We start from the raw sequence: 15435 nt of genomic DNA on the forward strand, positions 1-15435 counted from the left end.
ACAAAAGCAAACAATCTAATTAAAATATAGGGAAAAGTCAGTTCACCGAAGAACATATACAATGGCACATGAGCACATAGAAAGATGGTCAATATTGTTAGCCATTAGGGAAATACAAATTAAAACCACAGTGCTGTATCAGTATACACCTATCAAAATGGCTAAAATTTAAAAAATACTAACACCACCAAAGGCTGATGAAGATGCAGAGAAACTGGTTCACTCATACACTAATGGTGGGAATGTAAAATAGTATAGCTACTCTGGAAAACACTTAAGCTGTTTCTCAAATAACTAAACATGTAACTACCATAGGATCTAGCAATTTCACTCCTGGGCATTTATCTCAGAGAAGTGAAGACTTATGTTCAAACCTGGAAGCAAATGTTTACAGTAGCTTTATTCACAATAGCCAAAAAGCATAAACAACACAGATGTCCTTCAACAGGTGAACAGGTGGAGAATCTGTGGTATATTCATGTCATAGTTTGTAAACTCAGCAGTGAAGAGGAACAAACTATTGATACTTGCAACAACCTGAAGGAATCTCTAGAGAATTACACTGAGTGAAAAAAGCCAATCCCAAAAGGTTACATACTGAATGGTTCCATTTATATAACATTCTTGATATAATTAAATTATAGACATGTAGAACAGATTAGTGGTTGGCAGTGGTTAAGGAGGGGATGGGTACAGGAGGCAGGTAGATGTGGCTATAATAGGGCCTCATAAGGGATCTTTATGGTGATGAAAATGTTCTGTATCTTCACTGCATCAATGTTAATATCACAATTGTGATACTGTACTGTAGTTTTGCAAGATTTCCATTTGAGAAAACTGAGTAAAGAGTATATAGGATCTTTCTGTGTTATTTCTTTTTAAAAAATGTTATTAAAAATTGTGTTTAGGCTGGGTGCAGACTCATGCCTGCAATCCCAGCACTTTGGGAGGCCGAGGTGGGCCAATCACTTGAGGTCAGGAGTTTAAGACCAGCCTGGAAAACATGGTGAAACCTCGTCTCTGCTAAAAATACAAAAAGTAGCTGGGCATGGTGGTGCGCGCCTGTAAACCCAGCTACTTGGGAGGCTGAGGCAGGATAATCACTTGAACCCAGGAGGCGGAGGTTGCAGTGAGCCAAGATCATGCCCTTACACTCTGGCTTGGGTGACAGAGACAGACTCTATCTCAAAAAAAAAAAAAAAAAAAAAAAAAGAAAACAGAAAAGAAAAGAAAAAGAAAAAGAAAGAAATTGTGATTAAAAACACGTAATACTTACCATCTTAACCATTTTCAACTGTACAGTCCAATAGTGTTAACTGTATGCATATTGTTGTGCCACAGATCTCTAGAGGTTTTTCACCTTACAAAACTGAAACTCAGTTACACACTGAAGAACAAGTCCCCATTTCCCCCTCACCCAGCCTCTGTGTCTATGAGTTTGACTACTTTTAATACCTCATATAAGTGGAATCATACAATATTTGTCATTTGGCTTATTTCACTTAGCATAAGTCCACTAGGTTCATCCATATTGTAGCATGTCACAAAATTTCCTTCTTAAGGCTAAATAATATCCCATTGCATGTATATATACCACATTTTCTTTATTCATTTATCCAACAGTGGCATTTTTTTTTTTTTTTTTGGCTATTGCAAATAATGCTGCAGTGAACATGGGTGTGCAAATATATCTTCAAGATTCTGGATTCAATTCTTTTGGATATATACTCAGAAATGGGATTGCTGGATCATATGGTTAATTCTATTTTTAATTTTTTGAGGTACTTCTGTTTTCCATATTGGTTGCACCATTTTACATTCCCAAGAGTGCACAAGAATTCCAATTTCTCCACATCTTTACCAACACTTCTCATTTTCTGTTTTTGTGATAGTGACCATCCTGAGGGGTGTAATGTAATGCCTTACTGTAGTTTTGATTTGCATTTCTGTAATGATTAGTGATGTTGAGCATCTTTTGATATGCTTGTTGACAATTTGTACCTCTTCCTTGGAGAAATATCTATTCAAGTCCTTTGTCCATTTTTTAAGCAGGCTATTTAGGGTTTTGTTTTTGTTTTGCTATTGAAATGTAAGACCTCCTTATATTTTTTGGAATTTAAGCCCTTATAAGATATATGGTTCGCAAATATTTTCTCCTATTCCACAGGTTGCCTTTTCACTCTGTTGATCATGTTCCTTGATGCACAAGCTTTTAAGTTTGATACAGTCCCATGTATCTAGTTTTGTTTTTGTAGCCTGTGCTTTTGAGGTCATCTCTTTTTATATTATTTCTTACAACTGCATGTGAATCTACAATTATCTCAAAATAAAAAGTGTGTAAGTGGTATGCAGTATCTGTTCTTCTGTGTCTGGCTTATTTCACTCAGCATAATGTTTTCTAGCATAGTACCTACAGTTAACAGTACGGATTGTGTACTTGAAAGATCAGTAAGAGGGTAGATCTTATCAGGGCAGGAGGAAACTCTTGGAGGTGACTGATAGGTTTATGACATAGATTGAGGTGATGGTTTAATGGGTATATACTTATCTCCAAACTCATCAAGTTGTATACATCAAGTATGTACAGCTTTTTGTATGTCAATAGATCAAGTAGATCAAAAAAATGTACTTAAAAATAGAAAAATAATACCATTAACAGTGTAAGTGAAGATTACATAGTCTAATCTCTTCACTTTATAGTTGTGGAAACTGAAGTCATAAAGACATATTTAAGAAAAGGGATAAATAAATCTGCAAAATACAGATACTTTTTTACTGGCAGTCTTATTAATCTGAAAGCTATAACCTATATTATATGTTAATGATAATCAGCTCTTAGAAAGAGAACATCCCTCTTAGGTTGGACTAAGAAATAAAGTAGATAGGTTATATAAAATAATCATGCTAATACATTTATAATGACTCATTCTTAAACTTCTTAACTCAACATTTGAAAGTATTGCAATTTCAGTATATTCAATGTATGTTGTATTTATAGCACTAAAAGTCTCATAGTTTTAGTGATCATATGAAAACTTAGTAAAGATTTGACCATTTTTGCAAAAATTAAGAAACTCCATGAAATAAAAACATTTACAACTTTACAACTAGAAGGATACTGTGCAGTAAGTACTACATTACTCTAAACAGATGTGGCTCTTCAAATAAGGGGAAAATATCTCCACTCCATTTTCATTAGTATCTGAGTAACAGCTTCTTGAATTGTTCCTTTTAGAATCTTGTTATGGAAACCACAGCTTCTACAATCACAGTCATTGCAGAATTTGCTCTGGTACCTATTTCCCTAACTTGCTACTCTGCCTAAAACAGATGCCTCAAGAGCATTTATCTTCTGAGGAGAAACAAGCATAAGCCATTACTCCCACCCCATGGTAGCTTTGTTTTGGTATTTTTTGGCCCAAACTATACAAAAAAGCCAAGTGCACTTCAAACTGGGGACTGGGGGTGGGGCGTGCATTGGAAGTTGCAACCTGAAGAACAGCATAAGAATCACACACTGAAGGTCAAGCTTCTCTTCTGTTTGATGTAAAAACAACAAAAAGAAGACAAACAAAACAGAAAACAGTATGCAAATTCTATCCTTTCAAATCAGTTTTTTACTGTCATCTACATTTAAAATGCTTAGTCCATTATGGATTTTTCATTTCCGATGTATTTTAAAGATGATTCAATGGCACATGTTTTACTTACCTAAAAGAGGAAGTAAAACTGGGTAGTTGTAAGGCATCACAAAGAGGTTTACACAAGTTAAAGTCGTACTGGCTTTTAAATAACCAAATGGATATCCAAGTTCATTGTACTTTCCACTGCTAGTAACAAATACCTGAGAAGAACATGAAGTAATGCACAGTGATGACAATAAGGATTTTATGTCAAACCAAACCCACAGTAACATTCCATAGCAGCATCTATGGCACAATTTGATTGTAATTTTAAAATAGCAATAGTGTTTTTAGCCTATGGTTATGTTAAAATATATTATACTAGGCCAGACTCATGTACTAGGATTACAGGTGGCTCACACTTACAATCCTGGCACTTTGGGAGACTGAGGTGGAAAGACTGCTTGAGGCCACGAGTTTAAGACCAGCCTGGGTGACAAAGGGAGACCTCATCTCTATAACAAATTTAAAAAATTAGCCGAGTATGGTGGCACGAGCCTATGGTCCCAGACCCTTGGGAGGCTGAGGCAGGAGGATGGCTTGAGCCCGGGAGCTTGAGGCTGCAATGAGTCATGACTGTGCCACTGAACTCCACCCTGGGTGACAGAGCGAGACCCTGTCTCAAAAAAATCATACTAAATATGAATGTTCAGATTGCAATTCTTCTATAAATTATATTAAGAAATGAAACTATACTATGCAACAACCATTCAGAGACCACAGGCCACATCAACGGTACCCACATATTTACTTACTTAGCAAAATGAAAAATAAAGCTGAAATACTGCTAAGAGGAAACGAGCCACTAAAACAAATTAACTTCTCAAAAGAACAAGTGGTAACCAATGCAGACTGCGAGGAAAATAGAACATAGTCCCATGCCTGAAGCATGAAATTACAAAAACAAAGCCTACTTAAAGGATTATGTAAACAGTCTTCATTGTACTATTATTAAGTCTTTGCTCTATGCTCTTTGCTGCCTCCTTCCCCTACCCATTTATTCATTTTTCTTTCAATAAATATTTACGGAGTAATGTATTATAATAAGCCAGGCACGGGTGCTAATTATTTTGAGGCAGCAAAGAGATACTTTGGGTCAACCTGGAAGGCATTTCTCTTATAAATTATGCTGGTAGTGGCCAAGTGCGGTGGCTCGCGCCTGTAATCCTAGTACTTCGGGAGGGCGAGGTGGGTGGATCACCTGAGGTCAGGAGTTCCAGACCAGCCTGGCCAACATGGCAAAACCCCATCTCTACTAAAAATTGCAAAAATTAGCCAGGCGTGGTGGCGCGCTTGTAATCCCAGCTACTCGGGAGGCTGGGCAGGAGAATCACTTGAACCTGGGAGGTGGAGGTTGCAGTGAGCTGAGATTGTGCCACTGCACTCCAGCCTGGGCAACACAGCAGGACTCCGTCTCAAAAAAAAAAAAAAAGTTACACTGGTAAACATTCAGTGAAGATTAAAACATTGATCTTCATTCCATGTGACTATTTTCTTACTCCTTATTGATTTCCTGATGTGATTCCTGTATCATCAGCCCCCATACAGTTGATATGTTGTGCTGGGGTCCCCTAGCTGCCATGTTTTCTCTGTTCCATGTTCAGTCTTTGGTCCAAACCACCAATATATACTTTTGGAGACCTGGACCTTTACTTTTCCAAAGTCCTTTGGCAGAATCGTTTACAACAAAAGTCAAACCCTGACATTTAACAGAATCCATTTACCTTGCTAGTTCTCGCTACCACCAATATCACCTACCAATTCACTACCTTCTTATAATATTAAGTTATCACTAAGAATAAGTTGTTATAATTTACGTAATGTAATTTATGACCCCACAGAACATGAGTTGTACTAAAACATGAGTCTACTAGATTTTGTGTCATAATTTGAATGATAATAGAAACAGATAACTGCAATAAACCATGTTGGATTTTATTTCCTAAGTGTATATATTAGAAGAGAGGAAAAATTCATCAAAGAAAGATTTAAAAAATCACATGCACAAGGCAATCAAGGGTCAGCTCTATGATTCCCATGAAAGGAAAAGCACTGTATTTTGTTTCTTTCTCTCTTTCTCTTTCCTACCTTCCTTGGCCCCTTGAGTTTTTCCAAATTCCTCATCAGCCACAGATTCATAGATTTTCAGGGTTCCAAAGGATCTTTAGAGCTAGTTCAGACAAAATAAGTGCCTCGTGCAAGGCCACATAGTTGGTGACAGAGCTAGGGTTAGGCTCTGGTCTCCTTTGTGGTTTTGCCAAATTTCCTGGCTACTGGTTCATTTTATTCTTTTTCACTACTGCTAATTCATCACATTAAGAATACTCTAAAACAAAGTAACATAAAGTACAGGAAAGAGGCAAATGACATATTTAAGGGGTTGTGCAGGAGCAAGGACAGTATTTCTTAAGTTTCTTGGAAGAAGGTTTCCAAGAAATGTGCTATATAGAAAAGAGGGGTTATTTTAGGGAAAAGCTATAATTTGTAATTTTATTTGCTTTCATTGTAAAAATGTTTTTCAACCCATAAATTCAAAGGTCTTATCTTTATTTTAAATTAGCAATCTATTATCCATATCTCTACATTTCTAGCACTTTTGGGGGTAAACTGTAAGTATATAGCTCAATGAATGCTCACTAAGTGAAAGTACATGTGTAAACAGCACACGAGTCAAAAAACAGAACATGGCCAGGCACAATGGTTGATACCATCATCCCAGCACTCTGGGAAGCCGAGGTGGGAGGATTGCTTGAGCCCAGGAGTTTGAGACCAGCCTGGGCGACACAGTGAGACTCCGTCTCTATTTAAAAAAAAATTTAAAAATTAGCCAGGAATTGTGGTGTATGCCTGTAGTCCTAGCTCCTTTGCGGGGGGCTAAGGTGGGAGGATCACTTTGTTTGAGCCAAGGAGGTCGAGACTACAGTGAGCCACGATTGTGTTACTACACTCCACCCTGGGCAACAAGCTGGACGCTTCTCAAAACAAAACAAAAAACAAAAAAGAAAAGAATGAAAGAAAGAAACAGAACAAAACCAGACATCTCCTTGTGTCGTCTTCTATCCACTACCTTGCATCCCCCCAAGAGAAACCACTATCCCGACTTCTAACAGAGTAAGTTAGTTTTACCTCTCTCTGAAAGTATATAATACAGAATCACACAATATGTAATCTTTTCTGTCTAGCTTCTTTGCTCAGTATTATGTTTGTGAGATTATTCTGTTTCTTGTGCTTTTACATTCTTGCTTTAAGCCTGCTCCTTTTTTTCTAACTAGTTGTAGCATCTTGAGAGAATTTAAGTAGCTTACAGACAACTTGTAGCAATAATCTCACATTTTAAGATAAAACAGATGGCAGTCTGAAAGTGTTCCTTGCATAAATAGAGCCTAACAGTTACTGATTGCTATAGAGTCCTATATATTAATAGAAGTAGAACATATATCTTTACAGTTTAGAAATAGAACATACATCTTTACAGTGTAGGGCTTTTTTGTTGTATCCACATAAAAAGGCTGTGACTGCCATCTCTGAATTTTTACAAATTAAATTCCATAGGTGACTCTATTAACCAATTAGCAAATCCTTCTGGCTTAAGTGTAACACTTGGAAGAGCCAGTGTATTATATCTCTATGCATTTGTCTCATCCAAGTTGCAAAATCCACACTACACACATTAGTGTGATTTGTACTACAGGATGAAGACTTTTATTATATTACACTAATACAGAAATTAGTTTCAGGGCTTATGGTTCTCTGCCTAATCTATCCTGTACTCCCAATCTGTCAAGTTCAAAGTAAGGGCTACACACCTTGTTTCAGCTGCAGATGCCGTACCTGAAGTGAATTACATCCTTTAGATTAGGGATTCTTAAGCTGGGGTCCATGGGTAGACTTCAAGGGGTCCCCCAAATTCTCAAATATACATGTTTCATCAGACTCTATTGCTTTAAATGGCAATGTACAGTAGACTAACGGTTCATATTAGTCTGAAATTATTTGCCTGGCCCTGTTGCTTATTTGACAGCATTCGTGAGAAACATTATTAACAGAGTCAGTCCAATTATTTTGAGATTAACCTTTGAAGCTTCTTAAAACAATTCCCAGATCCTAGAGTGGTTACAGACATTCGGCTAATAGGTAAGGATAAGTACCTGCCAGCAGGTATGGGGAGACTTTCGTTCCAAGATATACTGGGTTAAGGGCGAAGGTTCAAGTTCATATTTGTCAAAAGGAAGTTTGTCTATTACCATTGGCTCACAATCTATACAGGAGAACCTCACAACAGGATGAGATGTTCGTGGAGGCTAAAACAATTTTTAAAAAAAAAGCAGAAAAAATGGTTAGGTCTCAAAACAAGCTTATACTTCTGACAATTCTGCAAGTCCTTTTATATTTTGTTACATTATCACTGAGATACAGACTACCATTTTGAGAAAGAAGATTACTAGATCTCTAGGAACCACCAATGGCTTCCACGGGAGGGCTCAGATTCTTTACTATCTACTTGACATTAGGAAGAGGAAAGGTAAATTACAACACTCATAACTAAAATTTCAGTGAGTTGAAAAAAACTGTTTTGAATATGTTTAAGAAGTTATTATGAGTCGTAGGATGAATGTTGAATTTCAGATCTATTTTATGACCTCCAAGAATTCCCTGCCCTTCATTCCTTTGTACCATGAGGTTACAGATAGTCCAGATACGTTGGGAATGAAGAAATCCATGCAACTTTCTAATAAGGTAATGAGAGGGCTAAAGCCATGAACAAGCAAGATGAAAAACAGTAGAGGGATGGAAAGGGCAAGATAGAGACTGATAAAGAGCCAGTCATAACGCCAGGGCCTAGATGAATTTTTCCAGCATTGCTAACACCAATGTGTTTGCCTTGAATAGCTGGAGCTGGGGATGCTTTGTGCTGGGCTTCGAAGGCCTGTGTACCTGGGGTACTGGAGCAGATTAATGGAGAAGCCATTTAAGTAACAGGTTTAGCTTGTGTGATTGGAGAGCACCAGAGAAATAAAGGCGAACAGCAAGGGCAACATGGAGAGAGAGGGACACAGGACAAGTCCCAGAGACAAAGTAAGAAGTGGGTCAGCCTATTCTTATTGAGAAATCTGTAAGGCTAATATGAATACGATAAAATATCTCTGCTTCCTTTATAAAAAGAAAAACATATGCATTTGCCTTTATAATTTACAATTTTAAGATGTTTGGGGGTTGAGAAAAATAGCTCTTAAATGAACTTATAAAGATGGAGGACAATGTATTACAGTTAAAATGTGGTGTATTTGGTGTGTATATCTATCCATAGAATGGTTGATACAAACAAACCAACAGATCTAGTGTGCTTCACAATTTACTGGCGTGTTTGTGTTTTGCCTCTTCATGTTGATTATCCTTAAGGTAATAGAAGAGAATATGACTGATTAAACTTATCAGAAAAAATAAACAAAATTTAAAAAGAAAAAAAAAAGATGGAGGAATGGTAACATGAGCTATGTGTGAATTACTTGTAATGTCTTTTATTCTATTTTGTTTTTTCCTGACTTAGTTTTAATTAACCTCGTGAAAGGTTTCTGACTCCTTAGATTTGAACAGGTAAAAATGTAATAAAGACAAGAGTGATGACTTGTTGCTAAGAAAAATGAAGTAAATTTGCCATAAAACCTATACTCTGGAGTTTGGAAGGGCTGACGTTTCGCAGGCGTAACACCTTGAAGCCCTGAGGAGAGGAGTGGGACATTTACCCTCACCCACAGCAGGGGCCGAAAGGATTCTTCAGTCTTACATTCAGGTCTTTCATGGCCACTTCTGAAAAAAGCGCAGAAGCCTAAAAGCAGTAATCCAGGAGAAAATGCAATTCACTGTCAGAAATTTCTAAAACTGAGACAGAATATAGATTAACTGAACCAGGAAGATGTTAAATAGAAGAAGTAGTGATTTGTTTGTGTCCCCTCCTGAGCCCACACTAGGGAGATTACTCAGGCCTTCTTACAATTTGGGGAAGGGGAAAGAAGAGAAAAGAGAGAGTGGGTTTCATACCATCTCCCTTCTTACTAGACACTGCCCTCCCTCCAAAAGAAAGGCCAATTGATTTGGCACTAGGAGCAACTATAATAGCAAAGTCTCTCCTACCAAATGCAGTGACCAAAAAGACAAGTTCTTGCTTAGAGATTATTTTTTAAATATTGTTTAATTACCCATCATTGAAAGGTATATTGCTACAAAAGTCCATTGATGACAAAAAGATGACAAGTAGGAAGAAGTAGAATTTTGAATATGCTTTTAATATGTTCCCAGAACCTATCCAAGGTATAAACTATGTTCAAACTTCCTGAGGCTGTGCATGAAAACCAAGGCCAGTACATTTTAGACATTGTGTTTGCCACATAAATCAAGTCAGCTGCTCTGAAATGAAAACCAAGTAACAGATTATAACAGCATCAAAAACAGCAATGTTTTAACATCAAAAAGGGCAGCTCAAGTGGCAAAGGCAACTGAAGAATGACAAGTATCAGAAAATAAAGGAACTCCTCCTTTGATTTTACGCACAAAGCTAGACTTCCAGTAAGAGATAGAAGGCAAAGGAGGGAAGACTTACTTGTCTGTGGCATGGCATAAAGGCCTCAAAGCTATTTTAAAAAGTTCACTGTAATCAGAAAATTGAAAATCCAGAATGATGTTTACCTTTTTGTTTTATGACACTTACTAGTGAAGGTAAATTCTGATCTGGCCAAAAAGATTCTGGAATTGGCCAATGTCCAACAGGAACACCAGTTTTAGAGTTAGGTCGTACATAAATGAGTTTATGACAACTATGCCATGGCTGAGCAGCAAATGAATTGCTTGGCCTAGATGAATCCATAAGTCCATCTAAAAGTTAAACAAAAGACAAACTAAGGTGTGAATTTCCTTTTACAGCTGCTGATCTTCTTGTACAAATTTTCCAGCTGAAAGCAAAGTCCCAAATAAAACAAGAACAATGATTCATGAAAAATGAAAGAAAAAAAAAAAGTAACTCTACTAGGATTTCTAAATGTTCTCTCTAGCAACTCTTTTCATCTAATCTGTCTCTTCTAACCCAACACCCCGCCCCCCACCATTCTTAACCTAGTAAGAGAATATGCAGTTATGCAGAAAACTATGGTAAAACCGGTTTTAAATTTTCTGAGACTCGTACACATAAATTAAAAACATCAAAACACTACAGTTATTTTTCAAGAATTCAATTACTAAATTAGGCAAATGAAATTGTTCACTCCCTGGTATAGCTTTCACATTTCTGGAATTGACACAAATAGATAATAAATTCCATTTATATATTCTTTCTATTTCCAAATACATGAAAAAAAGTGTTCTTTGCCAAACAATTAGACCCAATGACCACAAAGGCAAAATAAAAACTAGCCAAATTCACTTAAAGATATAAGAAATGCAGACAATGTGTATATAGTTGAGGGGAGCACAAAGCAAACCCATCAAGTTTATCATGGGCTAATTCACTATGGTTTCTCCATCCACCATCAAAATTCCATGGACAATAGGTGCTGCATAATGCTGAATAATGTATCCTGAATGCATTTTAATGATTTAAACCGGCATATTTCATTTCCTTCCTCCTTCTCCCCCCGACCCCAAATCAGGGCAAGGCAGACTTACATAACCTTTCAATGATAATATTTGTAAAAGATATGTTTTAATGATTTCAGTCTCATTTTTCTTAAATTACCAGTCATTTGAATAACTTATTTAAGCATTACTTTAAACAAGTAATTTCTTTAGACTAGGAGATTTAATGGGTCTACTGTGCACTAGGGAAAAAGACATGTAATGGCTTTGGAGGACCCCCCTTAGGTTGAGTTCACAATTCTGACAATGTGTATTTTTCTGAGGAAAGGGTTCTTCACTTTCATCAGAACCTGAAAGGTTAAGAACTCTGGACAAAGGAGAACTGGAGCTAGAAAAAAAATCTGAGCCATTTACATGACACCAGATCCCACTAGGACTTCAATATGTAAGTTCCCAGTTTATGCTAAGATAGTGAGCACGAAATTTTGGATTGCTAGCAGTATAACATGCCCTTCCTACACAGCTAATTTAAAATAGGCTGTGGAGCCTCAGTCTTTTATGGCAGATGTTCTTAACTTGGAGGTCCAAAAAATCCCTGAGATTATATACAAAATTGTGGATGTGTTACTTATGTCTGTATTTATAGGGAAAGGGGTCTATATTTTTTCCAACAGCTTCTCAAAAGGATGAGGAACTAAAGAGCAAAACAACAACAGTGACAACAACAACAAAAGATCAGGAGCCACAGGATCCACTGCTTCAGACAGAAATGTATAGATTTCTGCCCTTATGCATTTGACCGCTTTGTTCTTGGTCAAGGCAATTAAAACATATAAATCAGGCTAGACAAGCACTGTGGTAATAATAATGGAAAATACACACACACACACACACACACACACACACACATACATACACATGGACTTCCTAGGAGCTCTGTTCGTGCAATGCATTACCATGGAAGTCTTGCAATGCATTACCATGGTGCTTGTTTAGTTCCCTGATCCCTCTGAAATCCATCTGCATTCAAGTGATCACAAACATCCATTCACAAACTATCTGGAGATTCACTACAATTTAACTTCCCCTATGCAAAAGTCACCCTACTTTCATCAATTTTTGGATGTCAAACTTTCTGTGAAATCTCATTTGGAGAAAAGGTTGCTCAACCCTTAACTTCAAAGTGAAAAATTGACCGGGAAAATACTAGTGTAGGATCTTAGAGAAGATGAGCAGTTCCTGGATAAACATTCATAATTTCTTGCTGAGGTGCAGAAACTAACACATATTTCATAAAGATGGCTTAGCATATTTGGCACTCACAAAACAAAAACCAGATTATTATTTAAGTACATACCATAGTGAATCTCCAGACATTTTGTGAATAGAGAAGTGAATGAGTCAGTGCAATCCAAAGACTGGGACCAGAGAATATAAAATGCACCAGGAAAAGGAAACACATTCTTAGGAACATCCAACATGAAATTAAAGTTGTTAGAATTTGGCTACCTGACACATATACATAGGTAGTTGTTTGGATGGATGTTTGTAACCACTCAAATGCATGTGGATAGTGAAGACTGTGTCTATAATAATTTATTTAATGTCTTCTCATTCTCCTATATAACACTTTAGGGTTAAAAAAGTTTATCTACTATACCTTCTCCAATAGGAAGTGGATCTGGTCCTGTTTTTTCAAAATTAATAACTACACCACTCTGAACTTTTTGAACTAGAGATTCTAAACATTGATTCAACATTCTTTGTGTTCTCACACAGTAGGAGCGACCTATCCCAGAAGGAAAAATAAACAGCACAAGTTTGATCAAATAAAATATAATTTCATAGTATAAGCATTTTAAAATCCTAAAATATAGCTTGAAATAATCATAACTACATTGGCAGCAAGTATCATACCAATGATGACTTTAAGCAACAGAGTTAAAAGGCTTTGAAGGAAAACAAGTAAAGATTGGATATGGCATTTAATGAAAAATATACTCTATGCTCTGAATTTTTCCTTCAGAAACGTTAAATATTGCCAATACCTCCTGTGACTTCACACATCTGTGTGATGGCAGATTCATCAGTTGGTACGCTCCCTAGTTGCTCTGGTTCGGTAGAAGCCACTCCAGGCAAACGCAACACCAGGGCAAATAACCTTTGATCCCAACGAAAAGGTTCTTTGGTTAGTTCACTTCCAGGCAGAGGGGAATTCAAAGGAAGATGGAGCTGATAAGGCAAAAATGTGAAAAGGTTCATCATAACAACCCATATAAAAATGAAGAAGTAATTAAAGGGTTGACTTTTTCTTTCATATAACTCAATAAAATTAAGCCATCTTTCAAGGATTACCAAGATGGGTGATTTGACCAAACTTATTCTTAACTGGAAATGCCTCCCACAGAAATAGCTACATGTTCCCTGCCATTTAAACAAAATTAAAAAAAAAAAATCTCACCTCTTCTTGAACACCAGCAGTACTTGTTAACTTGTTTCCATCTGTGATGGTAATTAAAATAGATGGTTCTAAAAAAAATGGATTTCTCCCCTAAAATACATTTAAAAAGCATTAGAGCCATGTAAAGTAATAGAAGTGTATTTAAACTTTTACATTTGCCTTGCCAATGATCTCTCAAGAATATGATAAAATTTGTCTGGATAAATACGGAAGAAATGATCAGGGAACGAAATAGGTGGGAATCAAAATAACAACCCCTGAAGAGGTAATATTCAGTATAAACTGAGAAATTCTTATAATTCAGTAACTCCCCAAACCATTAACATTTAAATACCTCTCTCACTCTGCTTTCCAAGTAATCATAAAATAATATTACAAGATTATACTGGCATTATCATCCACCCTCATGAATCATTCACTTGAGTCAAAATCCTGGCACAGATAGGACACTAGTGACTTACGTGCTGCAACCTGGAGAGTGACTCTGGTTACTGTGAGCACAGACTTTAGAGGAGGAAAGGACAATGGAAGCAACAGCAAATGCTACTCTGCCTTCTTATCCTAGAGCTTTTTCATCAAATTGGGAGGGGCAGAGGAGTTAAGGACACTGAAAGTTTCTTTCCAATTGTCTTGTTCCGATATTTCTCAGCCGTTTATTCGCAACATTCTCAAACATCTGATTATCTCATAGTAGACAATTTTAGCTATTCTATTATCAAGCCATATACAAGAACCAAAAGAAGAGGGGTTTTTTAAAAGTATATATTTAAAAGGTAATATGAATCTCATTTTTGGAGGTTATGAAAAGTAGCAGAAAACTCAGTAACCATGCCCAATTTTAAATTCTTACCCCAAGCCACCAAAATAAATTAGCTGTACTCACTCAAAAATTTTTTTTACCTGTCCATAATTGTCTATTCCAGATATTAATCTATTGAGATTTAACAAATCAAATGAGGATCTTAGAGCCTGACCAAGAGTAGTCAGTCCAGAAGCCTGAAGATTTTTTAGTTCGCTCATGAATGTTGCATGATTTTCCTTCCAACCAGCCTGCAAACCAAACATTTACAAAGAATTTCTCAATTACACAATGAACAATATATAAAGTACAAACATAAACAGCAAGTATCAAAACTCCAAGAAATTTACCACTCCTTAACCTAATTCTATTCTATATCTTCACTGATCAGGTAGAACTAAAGCAAGCAGTTTCGGAAAGACCTGCTAGCTCTAACGATCAACTGCAAAGAACTGAAGTCAAAAATACTTCGTCCATTATGGCTGAAGGACTGTGGCTCAAGAGGTCCAGTTTTTTGTTCAGGCTCAACCAAACCTGCCAACACACGTTACCCTAGCTTGACATTGATGGTAAGCATGGAGTAAGGGGCAGAGGAAGGAGTAGTTATTTTTTAAATGCATTGTCCTTGGTTGAGACAAACAATTAGTTATACTGACTGTCTGAGCTACATTAATTCTTCTAACCAAGATTCTTCCACCCAAGCAATATTTTCACTTTTAAGCAAGAGTAAAGAGGGAATAATAGGAATAGAGCCACATTTATTTGGATATAACCCTTCTGGCATCTTCAAGCATTCAGAAAGCCCAAGATCTAGAATAAGAGGAGAAAGAAAAAGAAACAAAAAGTTTTGGCAAAGAAGCAGCGTCCCCTAGCCACGCCCAGCAGCTATGAACAGCAGCAAACAACCAAAGATCCAAGGTCAACAG

General features: G+C 36.8%; 1 protein-coding gene across 6 annotated transcripts in view; it reads right to left on the reverse strand.

Annotated features, from left to right (window-relative positions):
- LOC105481389 (integrator complex subunit 6 like) overlaps window positions 1–15435 on the reverse strand; it is a 62923-nt gene that overhangs the window by 22683 nt on the left and 24805 nt on the right. For 5 of the 6 annotated variants that reach the window (XM_071088786.1, XM_071088784.1, XM_071088783.1 and 2 more), the window contains exons 3-9: window positions 14611–14760; window positions 13711–13800; window positions 13298–13481; window positions 12910–13038; window positions 10390–10553; window positions 7832–7984; window positions 3712–3844 (exon numbers count right to left, since the gene is read on the reverse strand). In XM_071088786.1, coding sequence (XP_070944887.1) covers window positions 3712–3844; window positions 7832–7984; window positions 10390–10553; window positions 12910–13038; window positions 13298–13481; window positions 13711–13800; window positions 14611–14760 — 1003 coding nt within the window. Of the gene's footprint in view, window positions 1–3711; window positions 3845–7831; window positions 7985–9427; window positions 9511–10389; window positions 10554–12909; window positions 13039–13297; window positions 13482–13710; window positions 13801–14610; window positions 14761–15435 lie in introns of those variants that run through there. The other variant, XM_071088788.1, reaches the window with a different exon arrangement.

Source organism: Macaca nemestrina, chromosome X (assembly GCF_043159975.1).
Source record: "Macaca nemestrina isolate mMacNem1 chromosome X, mMacNem.hap1, whole genome shotgun sequence".
Classification (NCBI taxonomy): Eukaryota; Metazoa; Chordata; class Mammalia; order Primates; family Cercopithecidae; genus Macaca; species Macaca nemestrina.